The 23,694-nt window shown below is 40.0% G+C and overlaps 1 protein-coding gene across 1 annotated transcript in view; it reads right to left on the reverse strand.

Moving 5' to 3' along the window:
* Positions 1-23,694, reverse strand: part of SELENOI (selenoprotein I) — a 49,265-nt gene that overhangs the window by 15,966 nt on the left and 9,605 nt on the right. The window contains exons 3-7 of the mRNA XM_003827060.6: positions 13,640-13,708; positions 13,070-13,178; positions 10,814-10,888; positions 6,457-6,719; positions 4,738-4,846 (exon numbers count right to left, since the gene is read on the reverse strand). Coding sequence (XP_003827108.2) covers positions 4,738-4,846; positions 6,457-6,719; positions 10,814-10,888; positions 13,070-13,178; positions 13,640-13,708 — 625 coding nt within the window. The remainder of the gene's footprint in view (positions 1-4,737; positions 4,847-6,456; positions 6,720-10,813; positions 10,889-13,069; positions 13,179-13,639; positions 13,709-23,694) is intronic.

Here is a 23,694-nt window from a genome sequence, read left to right on the forward strand (position 1 = left end):
TGAGTATTCTGTGTCACTTAAAACCAAGGATTTTGTCATAGTTTAAAGGAGATAAAAATATAAGATCAATGAGGTTAAGTAAAAATTCTGTACTACTAAATTTGCTTTGGAATTATCAGTATGTATTTATGAAGTATTTTATCATAAAACTAAAAACTTGATTTCCTTACCTATCCACTGAATGAATGAATTCCTAAGCCATGTTAATCAATGTCTGTTAATATTATTAGGTGAAGTTTAACCCTTAATAGTTTAAGGTAGCAGGTTAAAAAATATATATATATATATTTGCAGCAGATGGAACAGACATACAAAACCTGAACCTGCTACATGCCTCCTAATGTGATGCAATAGGAAGACCAGTACCTAATAACATTGTTCCCCAGCATGCCCCCCGACCCCCAAAATTAAACCTGTATCAAAATAAGCTCACACATCTAACTATTGTTTATAGGAAAAGTGAGGGGCAGAGGAACATGTTAATGCCATGAGACCGCAACCAGGAAAACGCAGAATCTAAGAATTCTATTGGCCAAATGACCTACTTTCTTCAATACATAAACTTCCAAGAAAAAAATAGGGAAAAGCTATGTAGATTAAAAGAAATTTTTTAATTAGTTATTTATTTTAGAGACAGAGTTGCGCTCTTCTCACCCAGGCTGGCAATGGTGCGATCTTGACTCACTGCAACCTCCACCTCCCAGGTTCAAGCGATTCTCCTGCCTCAGCCTCCCGAGTAGCTGGGATTACAGGCATATGCCACCACACCCGGCTAATTTTGTATTTTTAGTAGAGACCACATTGGCCAGGCTGGTCTCAAACTCCTGCCCTCAGAAGATCAGCCTGTCTTGGCCTCCCTAAAGTGCTGGGATTATAGGTGTGAGCCACCGCACCCAGCCAGATTAACAGAAATTTAAAAGGCATACCAACCAAAGGCAATGTATAGGTACTCGGCAGCTATAGAAACACATCAATTGTGGTTCTTTTACAGAAATCCTTATCATTTAGAGATACACAGTGAAATATTTACGGATGAAAAGAAATGATATCCGGGATTTGCTTTAAAATAATCTAAAGGAAGGAAGGCATCTGTTAATGATGGCATAAAAAGGGAGGACAATTCTTCTCACAAATGATGATTAAAAACCAGAGAAAAATATTTAAAACAACTACTTGAAGGTACTAGAAAATACTGAAGGACAGACAGAAATTCGAGAAGCATTTACACTTGAAACACTGGGGAACAACTCTGAGTTCGTGGCTTGCCTACCCCCTGTCCCAGACCAGATGATGGAAAGCCACAGTCTTCCTTACCAGCCTGTGGAAGCAGATAATAGATTCAGAGCAGCAGAGGAACTAGAAAGCAGGGTGGGGGATATTGTAGAAGAGAGAGATGCAGAAGGGTTGAGATTCTAAATCTGAGTATATGCTCTGCCCAGATTCCTGAGTGGATGCTAAACTAAGCAAGCAAATCGGAGACCCCACAGAACATAGTGAAAGAGAAGGCAGAAAGTAGAGGAGATGCTGTGCTTGAAAGACAGAGGTGTTCTTGGTGAGATGTGAGTCTATTGTATCTCTTACTAAGTGTGTTCCCAACCCACACTCAGACTGGGCTGAAGAAGGCAGAGCCCTTACTGGCTTGAGGGTTGGGGGCAGAACACAATTGCTGGAAGAGCAGCCGACGATTCAGATGGGGAAACCCCAAAAGCAAAAAAATCACAGAGAGGTGAGCGCCAAAATCTCAGTATCGACTTTGCCCAAATCTTTGGCTGACCACTAAACTACACAGACACAAAGGAGACCCCCAAGAGACCTGGCTAAAAAAGCAGCAGCTAAAAGCTGAAAATAACCAAACAGAGACAAGAGCTACTATACAATGTGATGGGACAAATTTCTTCATCTGTGTCCAAACAAGTTAAATGCCTATCAGAACAAAAAACCAAAAATCCTCAGAGCAGAACAGATTATAGTCTCCACAAATGTAATCTATAATATCCAGTTTTCAACCAAAAAAAAAAAAAATTGCTAGGTATGCAAAGAAATAGAAAAAAAAGCAGTCAACAGAAAATGACTCTTAAGTGGGCCCAGATGTTGGACTCAGTAGACAGACTTTAAAGCAGCAATTTTAAATATGTTCAAAGAACTAAAGGAAAATATGATGATAATAATGAACAGAAGAATCTCAACAGAGAAATAGAAAGTTTAAAAACCAAATGGAAATTCTACAGCTGAAAAGTACAATAACTTTTTTTTTTTTGAGACAGGGTCTGACTCTGTTGCCCAGGCTGGAGTACAGTGGCACAATTATAGCTCACTGCAGCCTCGACTTCCTGGGCTCAAGTGATCCTCCTGCCTCAGCCTCCCAAGTAACTGGGACTACAGGCATGCACCACCATATTTGGCTTAATTTTTCTATTTTTTTTGTAGAGACGTGATCCCACTATGTTACCCAGGCTGGTCTTGACTTCCTGGCCTCAAGCAATCCTCCCACCTCAGCCTCTCAAAGTGCTGGGACTACAGGTGTGAGCCACCGCACCCAGGGAAAAGTACAATAACTTAAATGAAAGACTTCCTAGATGGGCTCAACAGCATATTGGAGATGGCAGAAGAAAAAAAAAAGCAATGAATTTAAAGATAGATAAATAAAAGTTATCCACTACAAAGAATAAAGAGATTAAAGAAAACTTAATAAAGCCATAGAAAATTACTTTTAGGACAGTATCAGGCAAACCTGTGTAACACACATGTAAGTGGGGTCCCAGAAAAGAAGAGAGAGGGGAAGAAAAAATATCTCAAGAAGTGAAACTGTGACTGAAAACTTCACACATTCAGTCAAAAATACTTACAGGTCCAACAGAGTCAACAGCTCAACAAATACCAAGAAAGACAAACACAAAGAAAACCACACCTAGGTACATCATAGTCAAACTTCCGAAAGCCAAAGATAAAAAGAGAACCTTGAAAGCAACAAGAGAAAAATAATACATTACAGAGTGACAATGATATATGAGCTGACTCAGAAACAATGGAAGTCAAAAGACATTAAAATGATATATTCAAAATGCCAAAAGAAAAAATTCAGGCAAAATCAATACACTTTCATGTAAGTAAAAAGAGAGAATAAACTGCTACCAGACCTGCACTATAAAAAAACCTAAAGGAAGTCCTTCAAACTTCTGGGAAAGAACACCACATGGTAGGTCAAATATAAGGCAAATATGTCAGTAAGTAAATAAACTGTATATTATAACACAACCCGGGGGCTAAGCAGGGGGCTAAAGAGTACTGGTGCATTTCAAACAAGATTGGCACTGGTACTGAAAATAGTTGAGACTGGGTAATAGTACACAGGGGTTTATTATATAAAAGTAGAAACATTATAAAGAAAATTATGTGCCTATTAGAGTACACACTTAACATTAAAAAATATGTCTCATATACCAGAGGATTCTGTCTTATCTAAATTTAACACTTAAATGTAACATGCAGGAAACCTGCCATGGGACAATCAAAAGGGTCACTACATAATTGGAGAAGAAAAATAGCATTTTTGAGGTAAAGAAAAAATAATTTATACAGGTATCAAAAATGAACATTTGATAGATTTCAAGATAGTTCCTAAAATATGCACAGTCTAGAGCTACAGAAAAAAGCCCAAACCACTCCTTTTCTGAAAGCCAGTGCCTAATATGCCATCTTCTAAACAGTTTCTAAGCCTTACCTAATTCCCATTCCATTACCAAGGTTCACCAAATGGGAAAGGGTTATTTTTTATTTATTCTTTTTTTTTTTTTTTTTTGAGACAGGGTCTCGCTCTGTCACCCAGGCTGGAGTGCAGTGGCACATGCGATCATAGCTCACTGGGCTCCGGTAATCCTCTGACCTCAGGCTCTCAGGTAGCTAGCATTACAGGTGCACGCACCACACCTGATTAACTTTAGTTTTTTCTAGAGACAGGGTTTCACTATGTTGCCAAAGCTGGTCTCAAACCCCTGGGCTCAAGAGATTCTCCCACTTCGGCCTCCCAAAGTGCTGGGATTACAGGCATGAGCCACTGTGTGTGGCCTATTTTTTAGATAAGAGAACAGAACACAGGACATAGCCCACACATATACCTTTTTACTTCTACAAAGGTTCTCAGTGCCACTCCTGGAGCCCCTAAATAACCATCTAGATTTCTCTTTACCTCGTTCCATACCACTAATACCCTCTCCACTCAATCATCCTACAGATATCCCCTTCAGCTAAAATCAAAACAGAAAGATTACCACCATAAAAAATCTTTAGCAATCAGTGGGTTAAGAAAGAGGATATCTGAGAGGAATAGAAGCTTAATTTTTTGAGAGGATACATTATAAAATAGTCTCTACATTTCATCTGTCCTGTATTTCATACAAACTAGTAATTTTCAACTTTGAGATAAATATAAAACCTGTACCAAATGTGGACCCTCCAATACAGCCTAGGTTAATTTGAATAGTCACTTTATCAGGCTTATGTGATCTATTTTGGTATTTCCCTCTGATTAGAAATAACTGATGCTGAACAAAAAAAACCCAAAAACAGAGAAACCTTATTTTTCTTAATGGTTAGGCTGAAATCCTACAAGGCTGTAGGGTTGCTCTGCTTCCTGGAGGTTTTGTGAGGCAAAGGGTGTTGTTGCTTGTTATAGTCAAATACCGGCTCTTTTGATAACAAAGTGATGGTTAAAACAGGCTTCAACATGGAGCTTCTTACCAATAATCATTGCAGTGAATAGGTCTCTATATAAGAAATTAAACAGGAAAGGTTCATACCAGGCCTCAACTCCCACAACTGCAGTCACTATGTAGACAAAAGAAATAGTCTGGAAGGAAAATGCAGACAAAAGCATACAGAAGCATTAACGCTAGAAAGATCAGGAGTCACCATGCTTTATGCAGCATTAAGTCAAGTCAAACAGTTTTAGTAAAGGCAAGAAGTATGCTTATATTTGGTATGTGGCAAGTCTTCTTACCTTTAAAAATACAATATTTTGGCTGGACGTGGGGGCGCATGCCTGTAATCCCAGCACTCTGGGAGGCCAAGGCGGGCAGATCACCTGAGGTGTCAGGAGTTCCAGACCAGCCTGACCAACATGGAGAAACCCCATCTCTACTAAAAATACAAAATTAGCCAGGCGTGGTGGCGCATGCCTGTAATCCCAGCTACTTGGGAGGCTGAGGCGGAAGAATCACCTGAACCCAGGAGGCAGAGGTTGCGGTGAGCCGAGATCACACCATTGCACTCCAGCCTGGGCAACAATAGTGAAATTCTGTCTCAAAAAAAAAAAAAAAAAAAAAATACAATCTTTTAGCCAACAATGCTATAAAATAACTAACTTCTAGACAATGCAAGCAACTGGCCATCATTTGGAGCACTTTAACAGCAACTCATAAATTGGTTAAGTTGTAAGATGATCCAAATTTACCCACCCAACCACTTCAACAAACACTCCAACTTCTGATTTCTTTACTGGAGACTTAGGTGCAAATGGGCAAAATGGCAACACAAAAAGCTGGGATTCAAAGGCAGGGAGAGTTAATAGCAAGGCCATTAAAGTAAGAAAAAACAAATCTCTCTACACACCGAAAAGGTGCCAATGAACACAAAAAGCCAACCATTCAATTATATGTGCATATCTTTCTTTCCAAAATCAAGAGTTCAAATGAACATGCATTAAGAAATGGTTAAATTTTTGGTGTAATACTGGCATCGTGATTGTTTTTTTAAAGGAAGCTTTTATCATTTAGAGATATATAGCGAAGTATTTATCATATAATATCAGAAATTTCCTTTAAAATAATTGAGAAGGGTCGAGCACGGTGGCTCATGCCTGTAATCCTAACACTTCGGGAAGCCAAGGCAGGAAGATCACTTGAGGTCAGGAGTTAGAGACCAGCCCGGCCAACATAGTGAAACCCTGTCTCTACTAAAAATATAAAAATTAGCCAGGCGTGATAGTGGGCGCCTATAATCTCAGCTACTCAGGAGGCTGAGGCAGGAGAATCACTTGAACCCGGGAGGCAGAGGCTGCACTGGGCCGAGATTGTGCCAATGCACTCCAGCCTGGATGACAGAGTAAGACTCCACCTCAAGAGCAAAAACAACACAAAACAAAACAAAAACAAATAAAATAATTGAGAAAGGGCTCAGGGACGTTATACATGAAACGAGGCTGACCACGTGTGCTAACTGCTGAAGCTAAGCAATGGGTACATTAGGGTCTATTCTCTCTACTTTTTCTTAAATATTCTCTCTACTTTACTATTCACTATACTATTCTATTTTTGAAATTTTCCATAAATAAAAATAAAAAATTTTTAAGTACATATCAATTCTAATCAAAAAAGCCTAAGAGCAATAAATAAACGATGACAAAAGCTTTCCAAAAGTATCATGGTAATACTGAAAATTTAAGGTAGAACACATACTTACCACCTGGCTAATGTCATATCCCCATGGCAGGAAAAGAATCCCTGTGTTATACTTTTCCCAGTGGGACAGGATGAAAGAAAACAAAACTACCCATAGCAGGAGATAAAGAACAAAAACACTGACACCAGTTGATCCTCTTCCAAAGATGGAATAAACAGTTACAACAAAGTAAACACATGACCAACTATCCAGGCCATGATCAAAAAGCTCCCCTAAGGGAGTGCTAGAATTGGTTCTGCGAGCTTGCTTTCCGTCCACACCATCTGCAACAAAAACAAACCACAGGAAAAGTTCAACATATGCACCAGGATGGAGAAAGTCTTCTTTAATAAACTGGAGGAAAAAACAAAACAAATCAGCTTATCACAGGAATGTTAAGTATAGCTATCAGCCGGTACTATAAAAATCTAATTATTTAATTCTACACTTCAAAGAGTTTAGGGCCAGGCACAGTGTCTCACACCTGTAATCCCCACACTTTGGGAGACCAAGGCAGGAGGATCACTTGAGCCCACAAGTTTGAGACCAGCCTGGGCAACATAGCGAAACTCTGTCTTTACAAAAAATTTAAAAATTAGCCAGGCATGGTGGTGCGCACCTGTAGTTCCTGCTACTCAGGAGGCTGAGGTGGGAAGATTGTTTGAGCCCAGGAGTTTGAACCTGCAGTGAGCTATGATCATGCCACTGCATTCCAGTCTGGGCAACAGAGCGAGATCTTGCCTCTAAAAAAAATTTTAAACAAAAACCAAAGATTTCAGAAATAAAATATATAATTTTTCAAAGTTTAGTCTAAAAATCAAAATGTCATATTACACTGAATGGTGTCAACTTTAGATCTGAGAAAGTAGCATTTTAGTTGGAGTCTGAATACCTCCAAATCTATGGAACAATTGGGTTGTTTCACTAGCTACAAATTCTCAAGCTTCCAGCGAACATGCCATAGTAATTCATCACAACTTATCTCACCCCTCCTTGCTCTAGGATCCAAAAGTACTTCAGTCACAACATCTATTCTATCCTGTTTGAAATCATAATCACTTCTTTATAGACCTACTGCCTCCATAATTTTAAATGCTTTCAGAAAATGCATACAGTGGATATTCAGCAAATATAAGAATTGAATTTACTGAAACTAATGCACTATTCTTGGTGCTATAAGGATTGGAAGAATCTTAGAATAAACTGTGCCCTCAGAGAATTTACAATTGAGAAAGGAACAGGCCGGGTGTGGTGGCTCACGCCTATGATCCCAGCACTTTCAGAGGCCAAGGCAGGAGGATCCCCTGAGGTTAGGAGTCCAAGACCAGCCTGGCCAACATGGCCAAACCCTGTCTCTACTAAAAATACAAAAACTTAGCCAGGGATGGTGCACACCTGTAATCCCAGCTACTCGGGAGGCTGAGGCAGGAGAATCGCTTGAACCCAGGAGGCGGAGGTTGCAGTGAGCTGAGATCACACCATTGCACTCCAGCCTGGGCAACAAGAGCGAAACTCTGTCTCAAAAATTAAAAAGAGAAAGGAACAAAACATGATAATAAAGGTATGGTATATCACAAACCATAAAAGAGTACAGATAAGGGAAAGGTTCTCTTTAGGCTAAGATAATCTAGAATGGCTTTTCAGGCAAGTGAAATCTGAGTAGAGGACATAAAGAATGAGTTGGATTTCAGCTGATAAGAGATAAAGAAGTATGTCATTTCAAGAGGAGGGAATGCTATCAGCAAAACACACCAGGGTGGAAAAGCACAATGCATGTTCAGAAAATGCCAAGAACCTTAGTTTGACTAGAGACTAGCATGTGAAGAGTGAAGTATATAAAAAGGTCAAAAAGGAGGTTTGAGCCAGTTTAAAAGTTGTAGGGAATATGGGGAGTTACTAAAGGTATCTGAATAGAGAAATCACAAGAATGAAAGCAATGCTTCAGGAAGAGGCACCTGACGGTATGAATGAGAGGGTGGAGAGAGGGACACTAATTAGTAGGCCTAACTGAGATGAAATGCAGTAGGAATGAGAAGCTGGTGGTAGGTGAGATCGAGGAAATAAAAATGATAAAATGCCGCAAAAGATGAGGCATAAGGCCTAAGGACAAGGAGAGAATCTCCAGTTTCTATTCTGGGTAACGAAGATAGTGGTAGTGTTAATAGAAAAAAGGAAGTCAGAATAAGCAGCAAGAGTGACAGACAAGATGCAGAGTACAATTTTAGATACTGAAATTGAAATGTTAGTGAGATATCCACATGGTAATGTCAAGGAACTCAATCCAAGGGTACTTATTAGGAACTCAGAACACAGATCAGGGCTAGATATAAACATGAGAATCTTAACTAAGACTGTAGAGTGAGAATCACCATTACCAAGGGAATGAGGAGAAAGCCAGAGTTTAGGATAAAGCACAGTAGAATACCTTCATTTTACAGGCAGAAACAGAAGAGCCTGTTAGAGACAGCCTGTCTCACTGAACTGTACAATTTTCCCCCCAAAAGAAACAGTTTTGTTAACTAAGTGCATTAGAATTAGGCTAACTGAAAAAATTCAGATTAAGGAATTAACTCCTATAATTACGGTTAATCTTGCTCACCAAAGTATATTCCCCAGTGCCTAGATCAGTCTGTGGCATAATATATTGTTGAAGACTATATGAAAAGATGAATCCCAAACTCCCTATCCAAATACTACAGATTTCTGTTATACAGGGTTGGGAAAGTTTTTGCCCTGAAGTAGCTAAAATATTCCCAGAAAGTCTTTTCTCATTATTTACTGGCTTAACAATTTCCCATTTTCAATGTAACTCCTATGCAGTTATTACAATACTGAAATCATAAACTATGTATTAATTAGGTTTTATACATTTTCTCACTACACCCATTCCATCTCCACAAGTCTGAGGTCCAGATATGCTTTAGAATTTTTTTTTCTTAAAAAGGTAATTCAGGGCATATATCATATATTATCAGAGACTCCCCAGTAGGACATAGAGCAGCATCCTGTGATCAAACATCTTAGTATTTCTGCAGCAAAATGTCATGAGTAGTCACACTAGGTAGAATAAAGATTATAAACTGCTTCATGTTCGTTCAAGACTGGTTTGCAACAAATAGTTCATGTCAGACCAGGGTTTTTGCCAGAAAACTGTGGGCCTAGAACAAGTAGATGGTACATCAAAAGGATCTTACGGCGTGTTGTCAAAAGTCTGAGCTCACAGCCACTCTCAACTTTTCCCTATTCCTCTCAGCAGTCCTTGGCAACCAAATCCTTCAGCAGCACTTAAAGACCTGCTCATCTTTAATAACAAATGTGCAAAAACCTCTGCCTAAATATGTAGCTTTTAACTAAGCTTTCCCCTAATTCTTCTAGACGTCACTGATTTCTTCCTTCTCCAAACTCTTGCAGCTCTGGTCAGCATGACATCTACCATATCAGCATTTAATCGTGTAGCAGGTTATGCTGGTTTTATGAGAACAAGTCATTTTTATCTGAAGAGATCTAAGCAACTTGAAGTCAGGATCTGCTATTTTACTTGTATTTAAAAACTATGTACCGAGTGTCTACGATACTGGGGATACAGTAGTGAACAACGCAGTACTCACTTTCACAAAACTTAACGTTTTAGTTAGAAAAGAGAGATAACAAACAAGCAGGCAAGTAAATAGATACCATGTTACATGGTTTTAAGTGCTATGGAGAAAAATAAAGCAGGGAAGGAGAGAAGAATGCAGGACAAGCCATGTGGATAATCCTAATGAAAAGCATTCTTGGCAGGACAGACAGCATGGTCTCGCACAGTAGGCCTCCCTGCCCACTCCCTGACCGCTCCCTGTACCAAAAAAGAATTGATCACTTCCTTATTTGTTCTCCCACTGTGTTCTATCATACTATCTATTTTTTAATTATTACATATGACAGTATTGCTTCCCAAACTTAAGCAAAAATGATGTCTTATTCCAGAGGTTGGTAAATATTTTTTAAAGGCCGCATGATAAATATTTTAGGCTTTGCAGGCCATACAGTCTTTGTTGCAACTATTCAACTGTGTCTTTATCGCAGGAAAGCAGCCATAGACAATATATAAAGGAATGAGCATAGATGTGTGCCAGTAAAACTCTACTAACAAAAATAGGCTACACACCAAATTTGGCCCACAAGTAGTAGTTTACCAACTCTTATCTTATTCTGTGAATCCCTGGCAATGAATGACAAAATTTTTTGTAAAGAAACTCAAAAACATATTTATCTATTTGAACAGGATACTAATAAACTCTAGTTAAAATGAATTAAGCACAGGAGAAAATGTTATTTTAATACGTGGCTATCCTTGCTGATTCACCAGTCACTGACTATAGTATTACCAATTCCTTACCTAGAGTGTAGGCTACGAAGTTGAGGATGCCCACTACAATCCAAACCCAGTCAGGCACGTGCTTGTGACCTGGTGCTGAAAAGGAAAGCAACTAAGATTTTAATACAGTTTAAGTACAGTAGTTCTTACCATAGCATATACTGACAGCGAGAAGTGTTGCTATTTGTTCATTAGAAGTTAAAGTACTTTACCAGGAAACTGATAAAACCAAAAAAGCAACTTCCCAGCCCGTCACAAACAGTAAGCAGTTATTTTGAGCTTTTATCATAACTCAAGACTGAGTGTTCACCTTTACTTGAAAATAAATAATTTTCATGTGCCTACAATGAAAAATAATATATTTTTGGAATTTAAAAACTAACTGCATTTAATCTAATTCTTGTTGTTTATGACTGTATTACAAACTTGTATTGAGCCTTCACCTTATCCTTTCCTACACTATTAATTAGCTAAACAAAAGACCTTTTGATCTGGGTATAGATAGATCACCTCAACTGAATGATTTGGGCATCAGAATCATTCTGAAATATCTAGAGCTCACTTTTTCCCCTAAGACAAAACAACTGAGAATCAGAAAGTCTGGGTTCTAGTCCTGGCTTTGTAATCAACCAGCAGTGTAACCTTGAATGTATCATTTAATCTCTCCCATCTTGTATTTTCCAAATATTTTGGGAACAGATGGTTTATCTGGTCCTTGAACTTATATGATTTGGGGAGATATATATAACATTTACGTATGTTTGATGCTGTTAATAGCTAAGTAAATAATCTTATTTAGAGTTGTCAAAGAAAATAGTATTTCTAGTTACAAAGATACATTCTTTAGGGTGTCCTGAGGATTAAAATACAAAAATAAATAAATAAATAAATAAATTTTTAAAAACCCACAATACCCAAACAATGCTTAACAAAATTTAATCTTACTCTTTATTCATGTGTACTTTATGATCTTCTCATGCTTCAGAGTTGGCATTTCCAACTTCAATTACCATTTTATTACATGTACAGAAGCTATGGCTAAAAGTTTCAGTAAAGTTCAGCATATGTATACTTTCAATATTCGGAATTTCTATAGTATCAAAAGTCTTGGCCAGGCGCAGTGGCTCACACCTGTAATCCCAGCACTTTGGGAGGCCAAGGCGGGTAGATCATTTGAGGTCAGGAGTTTGAGACAAGCCTGGCCAACATGGTGAAACCCCGCTCTACTACAAATACAAAAATTAGCTGGGCATGGTAGTGCACACCTGTAGTCCCAGCTACTCAGGACGCTGAGGCAGGAAAATCGCTTGAACCTGGGAGGCAGAGGTTTCAGTGAGCCAAGATGGCGTCATTGTACTCCAGCCTGGGCGACAGAGTGACACTCCGTCTCAAAAAAAAAAAAAAAAAAAAAAAAAAAAGTCTTAAGTGTTTGAAACTCCAAATTTTTCTACTAAAACAATGTTGTCAGTGGTACTCAGTTTCTCCAGGTCAGTCCAGAAAAGTCTGCTGAACTCATACACAGATGAATTATAACACTAACACTCCTGACTACATCATTTCTAAGTATTACTGTTGGAAAATTCTCTTAGAATGCAAAAAATGCCCATCTATCTCCAACTTTCTATTCCTCTCAATGCAATCAACTGACTGAACAATAAAAACAAAACTTGTCTCCAACTATTCCCTCCTCATCCCAATTCTTGGCCTGGGGCAGAAGCTGGGTGTGAAACAGAGTGAAGATAAAACGGGTGAGAGAGAAGATGTTGGAGCAGAGGGCAGGAGCAGGCTGACCACTGGCTCCAAAAGTGCCTCCTTCCTCTCTTCCTCAATAAGGGTACAGACTTAGCAATAAATACTTAAGGTCTAAGTATCATTTTCAGAGGAAACTAGGAGTCATTCAAGTCAAGTAGGGATGCTGGGAAGAAGGAAAGACAATCACATTTCCTTCAGAAGAAAGGGGATTTTTCTTTCATGACTAGAAAAGGAGAAGGGATATTCCTAGAGCTGACAGGTAAACTGAGCCCTGTTTGTATTCATTTTTAGGCAAAGTTTTGAGTCTTAATTTTCCATCGTCATGTAAACCCAATTATTCTTTATCTGCCAAAACCTCATTGCTTTTTAGACAACATATCTAATTCAATAGGCAAGGTGATGCCATTATAATATTCAAAATGTTTTGGAAATATGAACATTTTAACAAAACCAGAAAATAAGCATCCACATTTCATTTTTCTCTACTCAGACATTTAAAATTTTATAATAAAGTAATATTCTTACCTGAGGCATAAAAGTCAGGATCGAAGTATGCCATTAGCAGAAAATTGAATACAACCAGCAGAAAGCCAGAAAAAGTTATCAGATTGGGCGCCAGCCAAGTAGGAAATACCTATTTTTGCAAAATAATTATAAAATAATTAAAGTAGAGGAATCTCTGTCCAATATATACTACAACATGCAAACTGAAGTCATAATAAAAGCTATACATTTGAAAGATCATATGGAGAAGTTATAGACATTAACACGTAAACGATAATCTCCATCAGCATTCTTTCTTCCATCCTCTATTTTTTAACTAACTCTGTAATCAGCAAACTTCTATAATCATAACATTAAGTCTATTTTAGAAAAATTTTAAAAGGGATTTTACAAAAATGACAAATCCCAGGGTATAAACTTCAACAGTAAGATAAATCAAAAGGTATGTGATTTGGGGTATTGTGATTGGGGAAGGGTGGTTTCTCTAAATATCTTATGAAACTGAGAGTTGCATTTATAATACTCCATAAAATAGGTTAAAATCTTTAAAACTTACTAAAACAAAAAGTACATGCATATTAATTATCTTACCTTTACTATAGTGTTCCAAAATGGATGCATGACATACAGAGAAAGTGGATTGGTATCCACAGCACTGTACTGTTAAGAAATGAAAGAAAATATTCAGAGTAAATCCTTGCCTACTAGTAGACAGAATAACATTTCTCAGATGAAAATAATAGTAAAGCCAGGTGCAGTGGCGCATGCACATAACCCAGCTACTCAAAAGGCTGAGGCCTGAGGATCACTTGACCCCAGGAATTTGAGACCAGCCTGGGCAACACAGTGAGATCCCATCTCCAAAAAAAAAAAAAGGGGGGGGAGAAAGAAAGTAATAGTACAAAAATACTACAGGCCAGGCATAGTGGCTCACACCTATAATCCTAGCACTTCGGGAAGGTCAAGGCAGGCAGATTACTTGAGGTCAGGAGTTCAAGATCAGCCTGGCCAACGTGGTGAAACCCCGTCTCTACTAAAAATACAAAAATTTGCTGGGCCATGGTGGCACACGCCTGTAATCCCAGCTACTCGGGAGGCTGAGGCAAAGGTTGCAGTGAGCCAAGCCTGTGCCACTGCACTCCAGTCTGGGCGACAAAGCAAGACTGAGTCTCAAAAATAATAATAATAATAATAATACAAAAATAACCTGGAGAATACACCTATTTTTATGATGTCCTAATCTGAGTAGCAAAACTGGAATAGCAACATAAATGAGGCAAAGACTATCAAGCAGTCAGATATTATCATAGGGGAAGTCTAAAGATCAACCCAAATCGCAGAGTTAATCATACAGTGGTTGTTTCATTGGCACATACTCAACCAGAGTCCAAATCGCCAGGATAATCACTGACTCATCCTTCACTCTCAATCAGCTTTTACATTATGGTGTTTCAGTAGAGAAATTTATATTGCTTACATGTCCTCACTTATTATGCAGGATCAGCAAAATGCACACTGCATGCATTCACACACTAACCACACACCTTCTCAACCTCCTTCATCCCTCTCAACTTAGAGGAATTTGTGTTTCCTTTTGATGCTATTACGATACACTTACTAGCTGTGAGACCTTGGGCAAGTTACTTAATCTCTCTGCCTTAGTTTCTTCACCTGTAAAATGAAGATGATAGTCCTTACCTCAAGGGATTGTCATAAGGATTAGATATGTGAAGTGCTCAGAACTGACCTACAGTAAGTATTATGTAAGTATTAGCTATTATAATTACATATGTTTTAAGTACCAAAGGAATGACAGATCCCTGTATAGCAGGATACTGAATTGCATAAACATGCACAGGAAGACAAAATAGGTTAGGGTCATACGGTAAGGGAGCTTATTCCCCAGTTACTGAGCTATTTAATAAGAATGTAAAGGAAATTTTAAAAGACATACATAAACATGTAAAACTTTAAGGGTCATGTTGATAACTTATTCACTCCACACACAAACACTGCTAGGCATGGGGAAGAAGGGATACAAAACTGGTAACAGACAAGTCTTGAACTAGGTAATATTAGCCTAGTTCAAACCCTCCTTGAGGGTTCACAGTATTACCTGGGTGATTACCTAATTCATCCAACTGAAATTTACATATTATACTAGTCACACGCTTGAAAAAGTTTTTCTTTTTTTTTTTTTCTTTTTTTTGAGATGGAGTCGCTCTGTCACCCAGGCGGGAATGCAGTGGCGCGATCTCAGCTCACTGCAACCTCCGCCTCCTGAGTTCAACCAATTCTCCTGCCTCAGCCTCCCGAGTAGCTGGGATTAGAGGCGTGCACCACCTGGCTAGTTTTTGTATTTTTAGTAGAGACGGGGTTTCACCATGTTGGCCAGGCTGGTCTTGAACTCCTGATCTCAGGTGACCCACCTGCCTCGGCCTCCCAAAGTGCTGGGATTACAGGCGTGAGCCACCGGACCTGGCCACCTTTGCTTATGTTTTCTATGTGTGTTCAGTATGTATACAAAATAAGTAGTAATCATTTGAGTATCTGATTTTTAAAAATCATAATTAAAGATCAAAATTTCTTTCTGAATAAGTTTTATGAATATGCAAGAAATACATCAGTGTTTCAAGACTTAAAAGTGTGATGGATCACGAGGTCAGGAGATCGAGACCATCCTGGCTAACATGGTGAAACCCCGTCTCTACTAAAAATACAAAAACTTAGCCGGGCACGGTGGCAGGTGCCTGTACTCCTAGCTACTCAGGAGGCTGAGGTAGGAGAATGGCGTGAACCCGGGAGGCGGAGCTTACTCCAGCCTGGGCGACAGAGCAAGACTCTGCTAAAAGAGTCAACTCTTTTAGCAAAGAGTCAACCAGTAAGCCAAATGTTTATTCAACAGACTCCATGTCTGAGGTTCTTCCATTTCTCCAACCCATCCTAACTAAAATGAAATAAATTGGACAAAAGATCTGAGACAGTAGTAAGAAATGATGATGGGCTGGCTAGGTGCATGGCTCACGCCTATAATTCCAGCACTTTGGGAGGCTGAGGCGGGCAGATCATTTGAGGTCATGAGTTTGAGACCAGCCTGGCTGACACGGTGAAACTCCGTGTCTACTAAAAATACAAAAACAAATTAGTTGGGTGTGGTGGCATACGCCTGTAATCCCAGCTACTTGGGAGGCTGAGGCAGGAGAATCGCTTGAACCAAGGGGGCAGAGGCTGTAGTGAGCCAAGATTGCGCCACTGCGCTCCAGCCTAGACTACAGAGTGAGATTCCATCTCAAAAAAAAAAAAAGAAATGATGATGGACAATGTGGTTTGCTTCTAATGGCCAGAGGTAGAAACTCTAAAGCTGCATCCAGCCTCTCAGAAGGAGCCCACTTATATTAGTACAGCAGTCGCCTACTTAACCAAGGTTTCATTTTAACCATAGCCAACCAGGGTCGGAAAATAGGTAAGTATAGTACAAACAGACGTTTTGAGAGAAAGAGACCAAATTCACATAACTTTTATTACAGTACATTGTTATAGTTGTTTTATCCTTAGTTGTTGTTGTTAATCACTCACTGTGCCTAAACTTTATCACAGGTGTGTATGTATAGGAAAAAACAGTATATACAGTCGCCCCTCGGTATCTGTGGGGAATTGGCCCCAGGACTCTCTGTGGATGTTCAACTCCCTTATATAAAATGGCACAGTATTTGTCTATAACCTACACACATCCTCCCATATACTTTTTGAGACGGAGTCTCACTCTGTCTCCCAGGCTGGAGTGCAGTGGCACGATCTTGGCTCACTGCAAGCTCCGCCTCCCAGGTTCATGCCATTCTCCTGCCTCAGCCTCCTGAGTAGCTAGGACTATAGGCGCCCACCACCACGCCCAGCTAATTTTTTGTATTTTTAGCAGAGACGGAGTTTCACTGTGTTAGCCAGGATGGTCTCGATCTCCTGACCTTGTGACCCACCCACCTTGGCCTCCCACAGTGCTGGGATTACAGGCGTGAGCCACCGCGCCCCGCCATATACTTTAAATCATCTCATGTTACTTATGATATCTAATACAATGTAAATGCTATGTAAACTGTTATATTGCATTGTCTTTTTATCTGTATCTTTTGTTGTACTGTTATTATTATTATTTTTTAATATTTTCAATCCACGGTTGAATCGATGGATGTGGAACCTGTGGATACAGAGAAACTACTGTACAGGGTTCCATACTATCCTTGGTTTGGGGCATCCATTGGGGGTCTTGGACTGTATCTCCCATGGGTAAGCAGAGGGCAATTTTACTAGTGTTCTTACTAAACATGTCCTAAACTTACAACTTTCACTTGTAGGATGGTCTACAGTTTTGTTGTTGTTGCTGTTTTTTGTTTTTTTGAGATGGAGTCTCACACTATTGTCTGGGCTGGAGTGCAATGGTGTGATCTTGGCTCACTGCAACCTCCGCCTCCTGGGTTCAAGTGATTCTCCTGCCTCAGCCTCCTAACTGGGATTACAGGTGCACGCCCCCACGCCTGGGTAATTTTTTGTATTTTTAGTAGAGACAGGGTTTCACCATGTTGGCCAGGCTGGTCTCGAATTCCTGACTTCATGATCCACCCATCTTGGCCTCCCAAAGCGCTGGGATTACAGGCGTGAGCCACCGTGCCGGCCAGGATGGTCTACAGTTTACAAAGCCTTTCCGTAATAGATAACACTCCATTGGAGCCTGTGCAGAATGAAAGAGTTCTGAACTGACAGGACTGCCTGAATTTAAGTCTTCAGACCTGAGGACCAGGAACCAATATGAACCCCTACAGGCTGCCAATGACAAGATAGGAGGGCCCTACACTCCTTTACTTCACAAAAGTCTGCACCCAGAACCATGAAATATAGCCAGCGGGGCAAATAAAATGAAAAATCACCCCTTTCAAGTCCACCATCCATCGTAAAGCACAGAAGTTGTAAGTTCAGATCAGAAGAAAACCATTTAAGATATCACATGAATACCTAATATAGTGCACAAAGTAACTGTGCAATGTTCTTAATTCAACTGTTTGCTCATTTTCATTCAGCAGCTTTTCATAATTTAACTTTAATCTAAAAGAACGTCTTTAAGGAATGGTATTTTGACTTGAAAAGCTCCTCTTTTAAAATTCTGAAGCTTTAACATGAAATTTCGACTTCAGGAGATCAGAAGTATGACACAAGGAGGCCAGTTTACCTAATTGGATTTCAATTATTTGACATTCAATAACAGCTGATGAGTTCAAACAGGAAGAAAGATTAATAGATTATAGAAGGCAGCAAAACTCTGTGCTCTCACCTTACACACCTGAGTATTTTTCAAGGTCACATACCACTCACAATAAACAAACTCTAAACTGTCTTAAGAACCCACAAGAAGAAAAATGACTTGAACCTTCCACGTTCATGAAAAAGATAAAATGCAAACTTTTAAAGGGGCTAGACTAGATTTGGGTTTGTTAATGTTTGTTAAAGGTATTATTTTCCACTGGAGTGACATTTTGGCAAACACCAGGAAACCTGAACCAGGTAGATAATCCAGTTAAGACCTGGCATGACTTGCTTGGCTCTACAATCTATCAGGCTAGGGTAAGCTAGAGCCCTCAAAACTGCTTGAGGACCACAGGCTGGGTTTGATAGACTCATTCCATGAAAAACCTCAGAGCTCAGAGATGCCTAACCTTATACACCATTGTATATCTGACCCTCATTTAGGAGAAGACGTAAAACAGTCATCAGGCCTCATTTTAAAGGCCTCAGATCACCAAAAAACCAAAACAAACAAAAAAACTCACCAACTCATTACTTCCAGAAGCAACCCAATTCAAAGTTAAAACAATTTTTCTATACACTAACAAAATCCTCCCCTGCCCTATATCATCTATCCTGTGTTTTCATTTTGCTCTACAAGTTAAGCAGTCTAATTTTTCTTTTTTTTGAGACAGAGTCTCACTCTGTCACCCAGGCTGGAGTGCAGTGGTATGATCTCAGCTCACTGCAACCTCTGCCTCCTGGGTTCAAACGATTCTCCTGCCTCAGCCTCTTGAGTAGTTGGGATTACAGGCACCCGCCACCACACCTGGCTAATTTTTGTATTTTTAGTAGAGTCGCGGTTTCACCATGTTGGTCAGGCTGGTCTTGAACCCCTGACCTCAGGTGATCTGCCCATCTCAGCCTCCCAAAGTTCTAGGATTACAGGCAAGTACCACTACACCAGGCCTAATTTTTCTTCTAAACTACAGTCTTTCAAATATTTGAAGACAGCGCTCCCTGTCACACCTAAATCTTTTCATCATCTGTTCCTATACTCCTTTTTGCCATGGTTTCAGTCTCCTTCATTATCTAGGTCTAGTTTAATACACCAGGGGTTGGAGAGCTTTTTCTGTAAAGGTCTAGATAGTAAATATTTGAGGCTTTGCAGGCCATATGGTCTTTGTAACAAATACATAACACTTGAAACAGGAAAGCAGTCACAGAAAATATGTAAGCAAATGGGCCTGGCTGTGTTCTAATAAAACTGTATTCACAAAAACAGGCAGACTAGGGGCTTCAGTTTGACAACCCCTGCTTCAGACAATCCAATTTGTTGTTAAATCAACACAAACATGTGGTCTAAGGCAAAAGGAGCATTTCAAGTGGTATATGAATAGGAAGCAGAACATGACTATAAGCCCCTCTTCCCTGATAACTTATGCTGCTCAAGATATTATTAATTCCCGGGACAACTAAATCATACTGCAGTCACCTGAACCCCCTCAGGCCTTTCTCACGTGGACTGCAAAGCCATCTTTCTCTATGCTAATATGAGCTTGACTACTGGAATGCAGGTGTGATACTGCATCTAAAGTTTTAACATTTCATCTTGCTAGAGTCAACTCATTTCTGCCCTCTCCAGATTTCTTCTGATCCTGGCTTAGTTATCCAAGGAAATAGCTATTCCTACCAAAACTCTCAGCATATAAATCTGGTCATGCTAATAATGCTTTCACTTAAGTCTCTGTAAAAATGCCAATCAACGTAGAACTTGTAAATATTTCCATCAAGACTGCTATTACGGACCGGGCATTGTGGCTCAAGCTTGTAATCCCAGTGCCTTGGGAGGCTGAGGTGGGGTGGGGGAATCACTTGAGCCCAGGAGTTTGAGACCAGCCTGGGCTATAAAAGGTTTTTTTTGTATTGTGTTTGTCTTTTTTTGAGACGGAGTCTCACTCTGTCGCCAGGCTGGAGTGCAGTGGCAGCGATCTTGGCTCACTGCAACCTCCGCCTCCCAGGTTCAAGCGATTCTCCTGCCTCAGCCTCACAGATGTGCACCCCATGGCCTGGCTAAATTTTGTATTTTTAGTAGAGATGGGGTTTCACCATGTTGGCCAGGCTTGTCTTGAACTCCTGACCTCAAGAGATCCTCCCGTCTTGGGCTCTCAAAGTGCTGGGATTGCAGGCGTGAGCCACTGCGCCCCACTGAGACTGGGTAATTTATAAAGAAAAAGAGGTTTAATGGACTCACAGTTCCATGTGGCTGAGGAGGCCTCACAATAATAGTGGAAGGTGAAAGGCATGTCTTACTTGGCGACAGGCAAAGAGAGAATGAGAGCCAAGCAAAAGGGGTTTCCTCTTATAAAACCAGCAGATCTCATGAGACTTATTTACTACCACAAAAACAGTATGGAGGAAACCGCCCCCATGGTTCAATTTCTCCGACCGGGTCCCTCCCACAATTCGTGGGAATTATGGGAGCTACAATACAAGGTGAGATTTGGGTGGGGGCACAGCCAAAGCATATCAGCAACAAAGCAAGACACTGCTCCCCACACCCCTTAAAAAATAACCACATGTACACTATTTGTGATAAATACTATAAAGGGAATTATCCGAGTATTATGCAAGAAGAGGACAAGGGGACAGAAACACAGGGAACAAGGCCATATGAAGAGGGAGGGCAAGCTTGGAGTTACGCTGCCACAGGCCCAGGCAGGCCAGGAGCTACTGGAAGCTGAAAGAGGCAAGGAAGGATTCTCACCTAGAGCTTTTGGAGGGTGTGTGGCTCTGCCAATACCTTGTTTTTCTACACTTCTAGCCTCCGTAACTATGAGAGAATTAAAATTCTGTTGTTTAAAGCCACTCAGTGTGTGGTAATTTTTATGGCAGCCTTAGGAGGCTAGTAAAGATGGTAACCAGCTCCCAAAAAAGAAGAGAACAAGTGGAGCAGGAAGTGTGCCTAGTCAGAGTGGTCAGAGGCAGCTTCTAGAAGGCGACATTTAAGCTGAGTCCTAGATGAGAAGGCAGTCAGGTAAAGAATGTATGAGACACAATAGTGAGTGGAAGGCTAAAGACAATGTGCTTTCATAGATTCCACTTATATGAAGTTCAAAAACAGAACTGATTTATGGCAAAAGAAGTCCTAACAGTAGTTTGGTGAGAGGGACTGATGGGGACCTTCTGAGGCACTAGAAATAATTCTGTATCTTGAGCTGGGTGGTGGTTACGTGGGTATATACACATGTAATAAAGCAGTAAATTATACACTTAAGATCTTAATGTATTACAGTATTTATATGTAATTTTTACCTAAAAAGGAAAAAAGAAAGAAAACGAAAGACTATATGACTCACGTGTGTGTGTGTGGAGGTAGGGATGTAATACATGCCAAGAAACACCTTCAAGGCAGGAGAACAATAACATGTACAAAGACCACCAACAGAAGTATCAGAAATGCTGAAGGAAGGCCAATGGAGCTCCAGCATCATATAGAAGGGTGATATAAAATGAGACTGGAAACGCGGGCAGACATCACCTGGCAGGACCACAGGGAGTTGGATTTTATTCTAAGAACAAAAAATGGTCCTTAAGAGGACCATTCTGATCATGGTGTAGAAAATGGACTTGAAGGGGGTAAAGTACAAACTAGAGATCAGTTAGAAACTATTATAGTTTATCAGGCAAGTGACAATTATGGGTTTAGTCTAGGAGCAGTACAATGACTTGTAAAATACTTTCTAAATATGCTGTGAAGTGTCCATTTTTGAGAAGATTAGAAATGAGTCCCCCTTAATTTAAGAAGGAAATTGGCTCTAACATAAGGAAAACTATGAAAACACCTTCTTGGACCTAAAAGTATGTCCTTTATACATGTATTTAAATCCCTTCTATGTACCAATAAGAAAACTGAACTGACACATCTTTGCACTAAATACTGAGCTCTGGACAACTTAGTAATCACACTGAGTCCACTGCCCCAAGTAATGCTCTACTATCTATTAACCAGGCATGGTAGTACACGCCTGTAGTCCCAGCTACTCAGGAGGCTGAAGTGGGAGGATCACTTGAACCCAGGAGTTTGAGGCTGCAATGAGCTATGACATGTCACTGTACTTCAGCCTGGGCAACAGAGGGAGATCTTATTTCTAATTAAAACAAAACATCACTAAACTTAAAATACAAAAAAAGTAGGGGGAAGGATAATTAACCCTAGGACAAAAATAAAAAGTTTTTTAATGTACTTTTAATCAATACAAGACTTGAGGCCAGGAATGCTGGCTCACCCAGGCAAGGTGGCTCACGCCAATAATGCCAGCACTTTGGGAGGCTGAGATAGGCAGATAGCTTGAGCCCAGAGCTTCAAGACCAGCCTGGGAAACACAGAGAAACCCCGTCTCTACAAAATAATACAAAAATGAGCCAGGTGTGGTGGTGTATGCCTGTAGTCCAGCTACTTGAGAGGTTGAAGTGGGAGGATCACCTGAGCCTGGGGAGGTTGAGGCTACAGTGAGCCGTGATCGTGCCACTGCACTCCAGCCTAAGCAACAGAGCGAGACACCCTCTCAAAAAAAAAAAAGGGAGAGAGAGAGAGAGACTTGAAGAACTACGCCCACAGAGAACATGACTCATTGAGCAAGGAGATCTAATTTCAGTGAACACCGTCGTTTACATCTAACAAGTCGGAGAGAGGAGGGTGGCAATAGGAGACTGGAGAATTAGAGCAATGAGACAAATACAAGCAAGTCATGATGACAAACAGGTTTGCTTGCTAGACTTTAAGTAAGCTCTAACAAGATGAGAAGATACGGCAAAAGGAGGCGTCATTTAGTGAATGAACTTGAAATCTTTGCTGAGGAATTTGGATATCAAACACATGGAAGCCACTGCTGACTCTTAAATAGGGTGCAGTATTTGAGAAAAATTATTTATTGTCTCTTGTGCTATTACATATGATTATTCTTTTCAGAAGAAATCTGAAGCCAAAGACTATCTGGGGGACCCAAGCTAGACAGACTCCTTATTACTCTTTCCAACTGTCCATTACGTTGCCACCCTTCACTTCCTATCTGAAAATAGTTTCTCTTGGTATAACCACCAGGGATGTGTATAAGTGTGGATATATTATATGCTAGCCAATGTTCATTTGTGCAGGGAATCACAAATGTCAAGTTTTGCTTATTTACTCAGCACTTATACAGCACTATGTGCCAGGCACTTTATAAATTTTAACTCATTCAGTTTTCAGAATTATCCTATGGGGTAGGTACTACTCCATTTCACAGATGAGGAAACCTGGTTAGATTAAGTTACCTGCTAAGTATCACACAGCTGGTATGTGGAAACTTTTTAACGTCATATTAGTCCAAAAG

Source organism: Pan paniscus, chromosome 12 (assembly GCF_029289425.2).
Source record: "Pan paniscus chromosome 12, NHGRI_mPanPan1-v2.0_pri, whole genome shotgun sequence".
Taxonomy (NCBI): domain Eukaryota; kingdom Metazoa; phylum Chordata; class Mammalia; order Primates; family Hominidae; genus Pan; species Pan paniscus.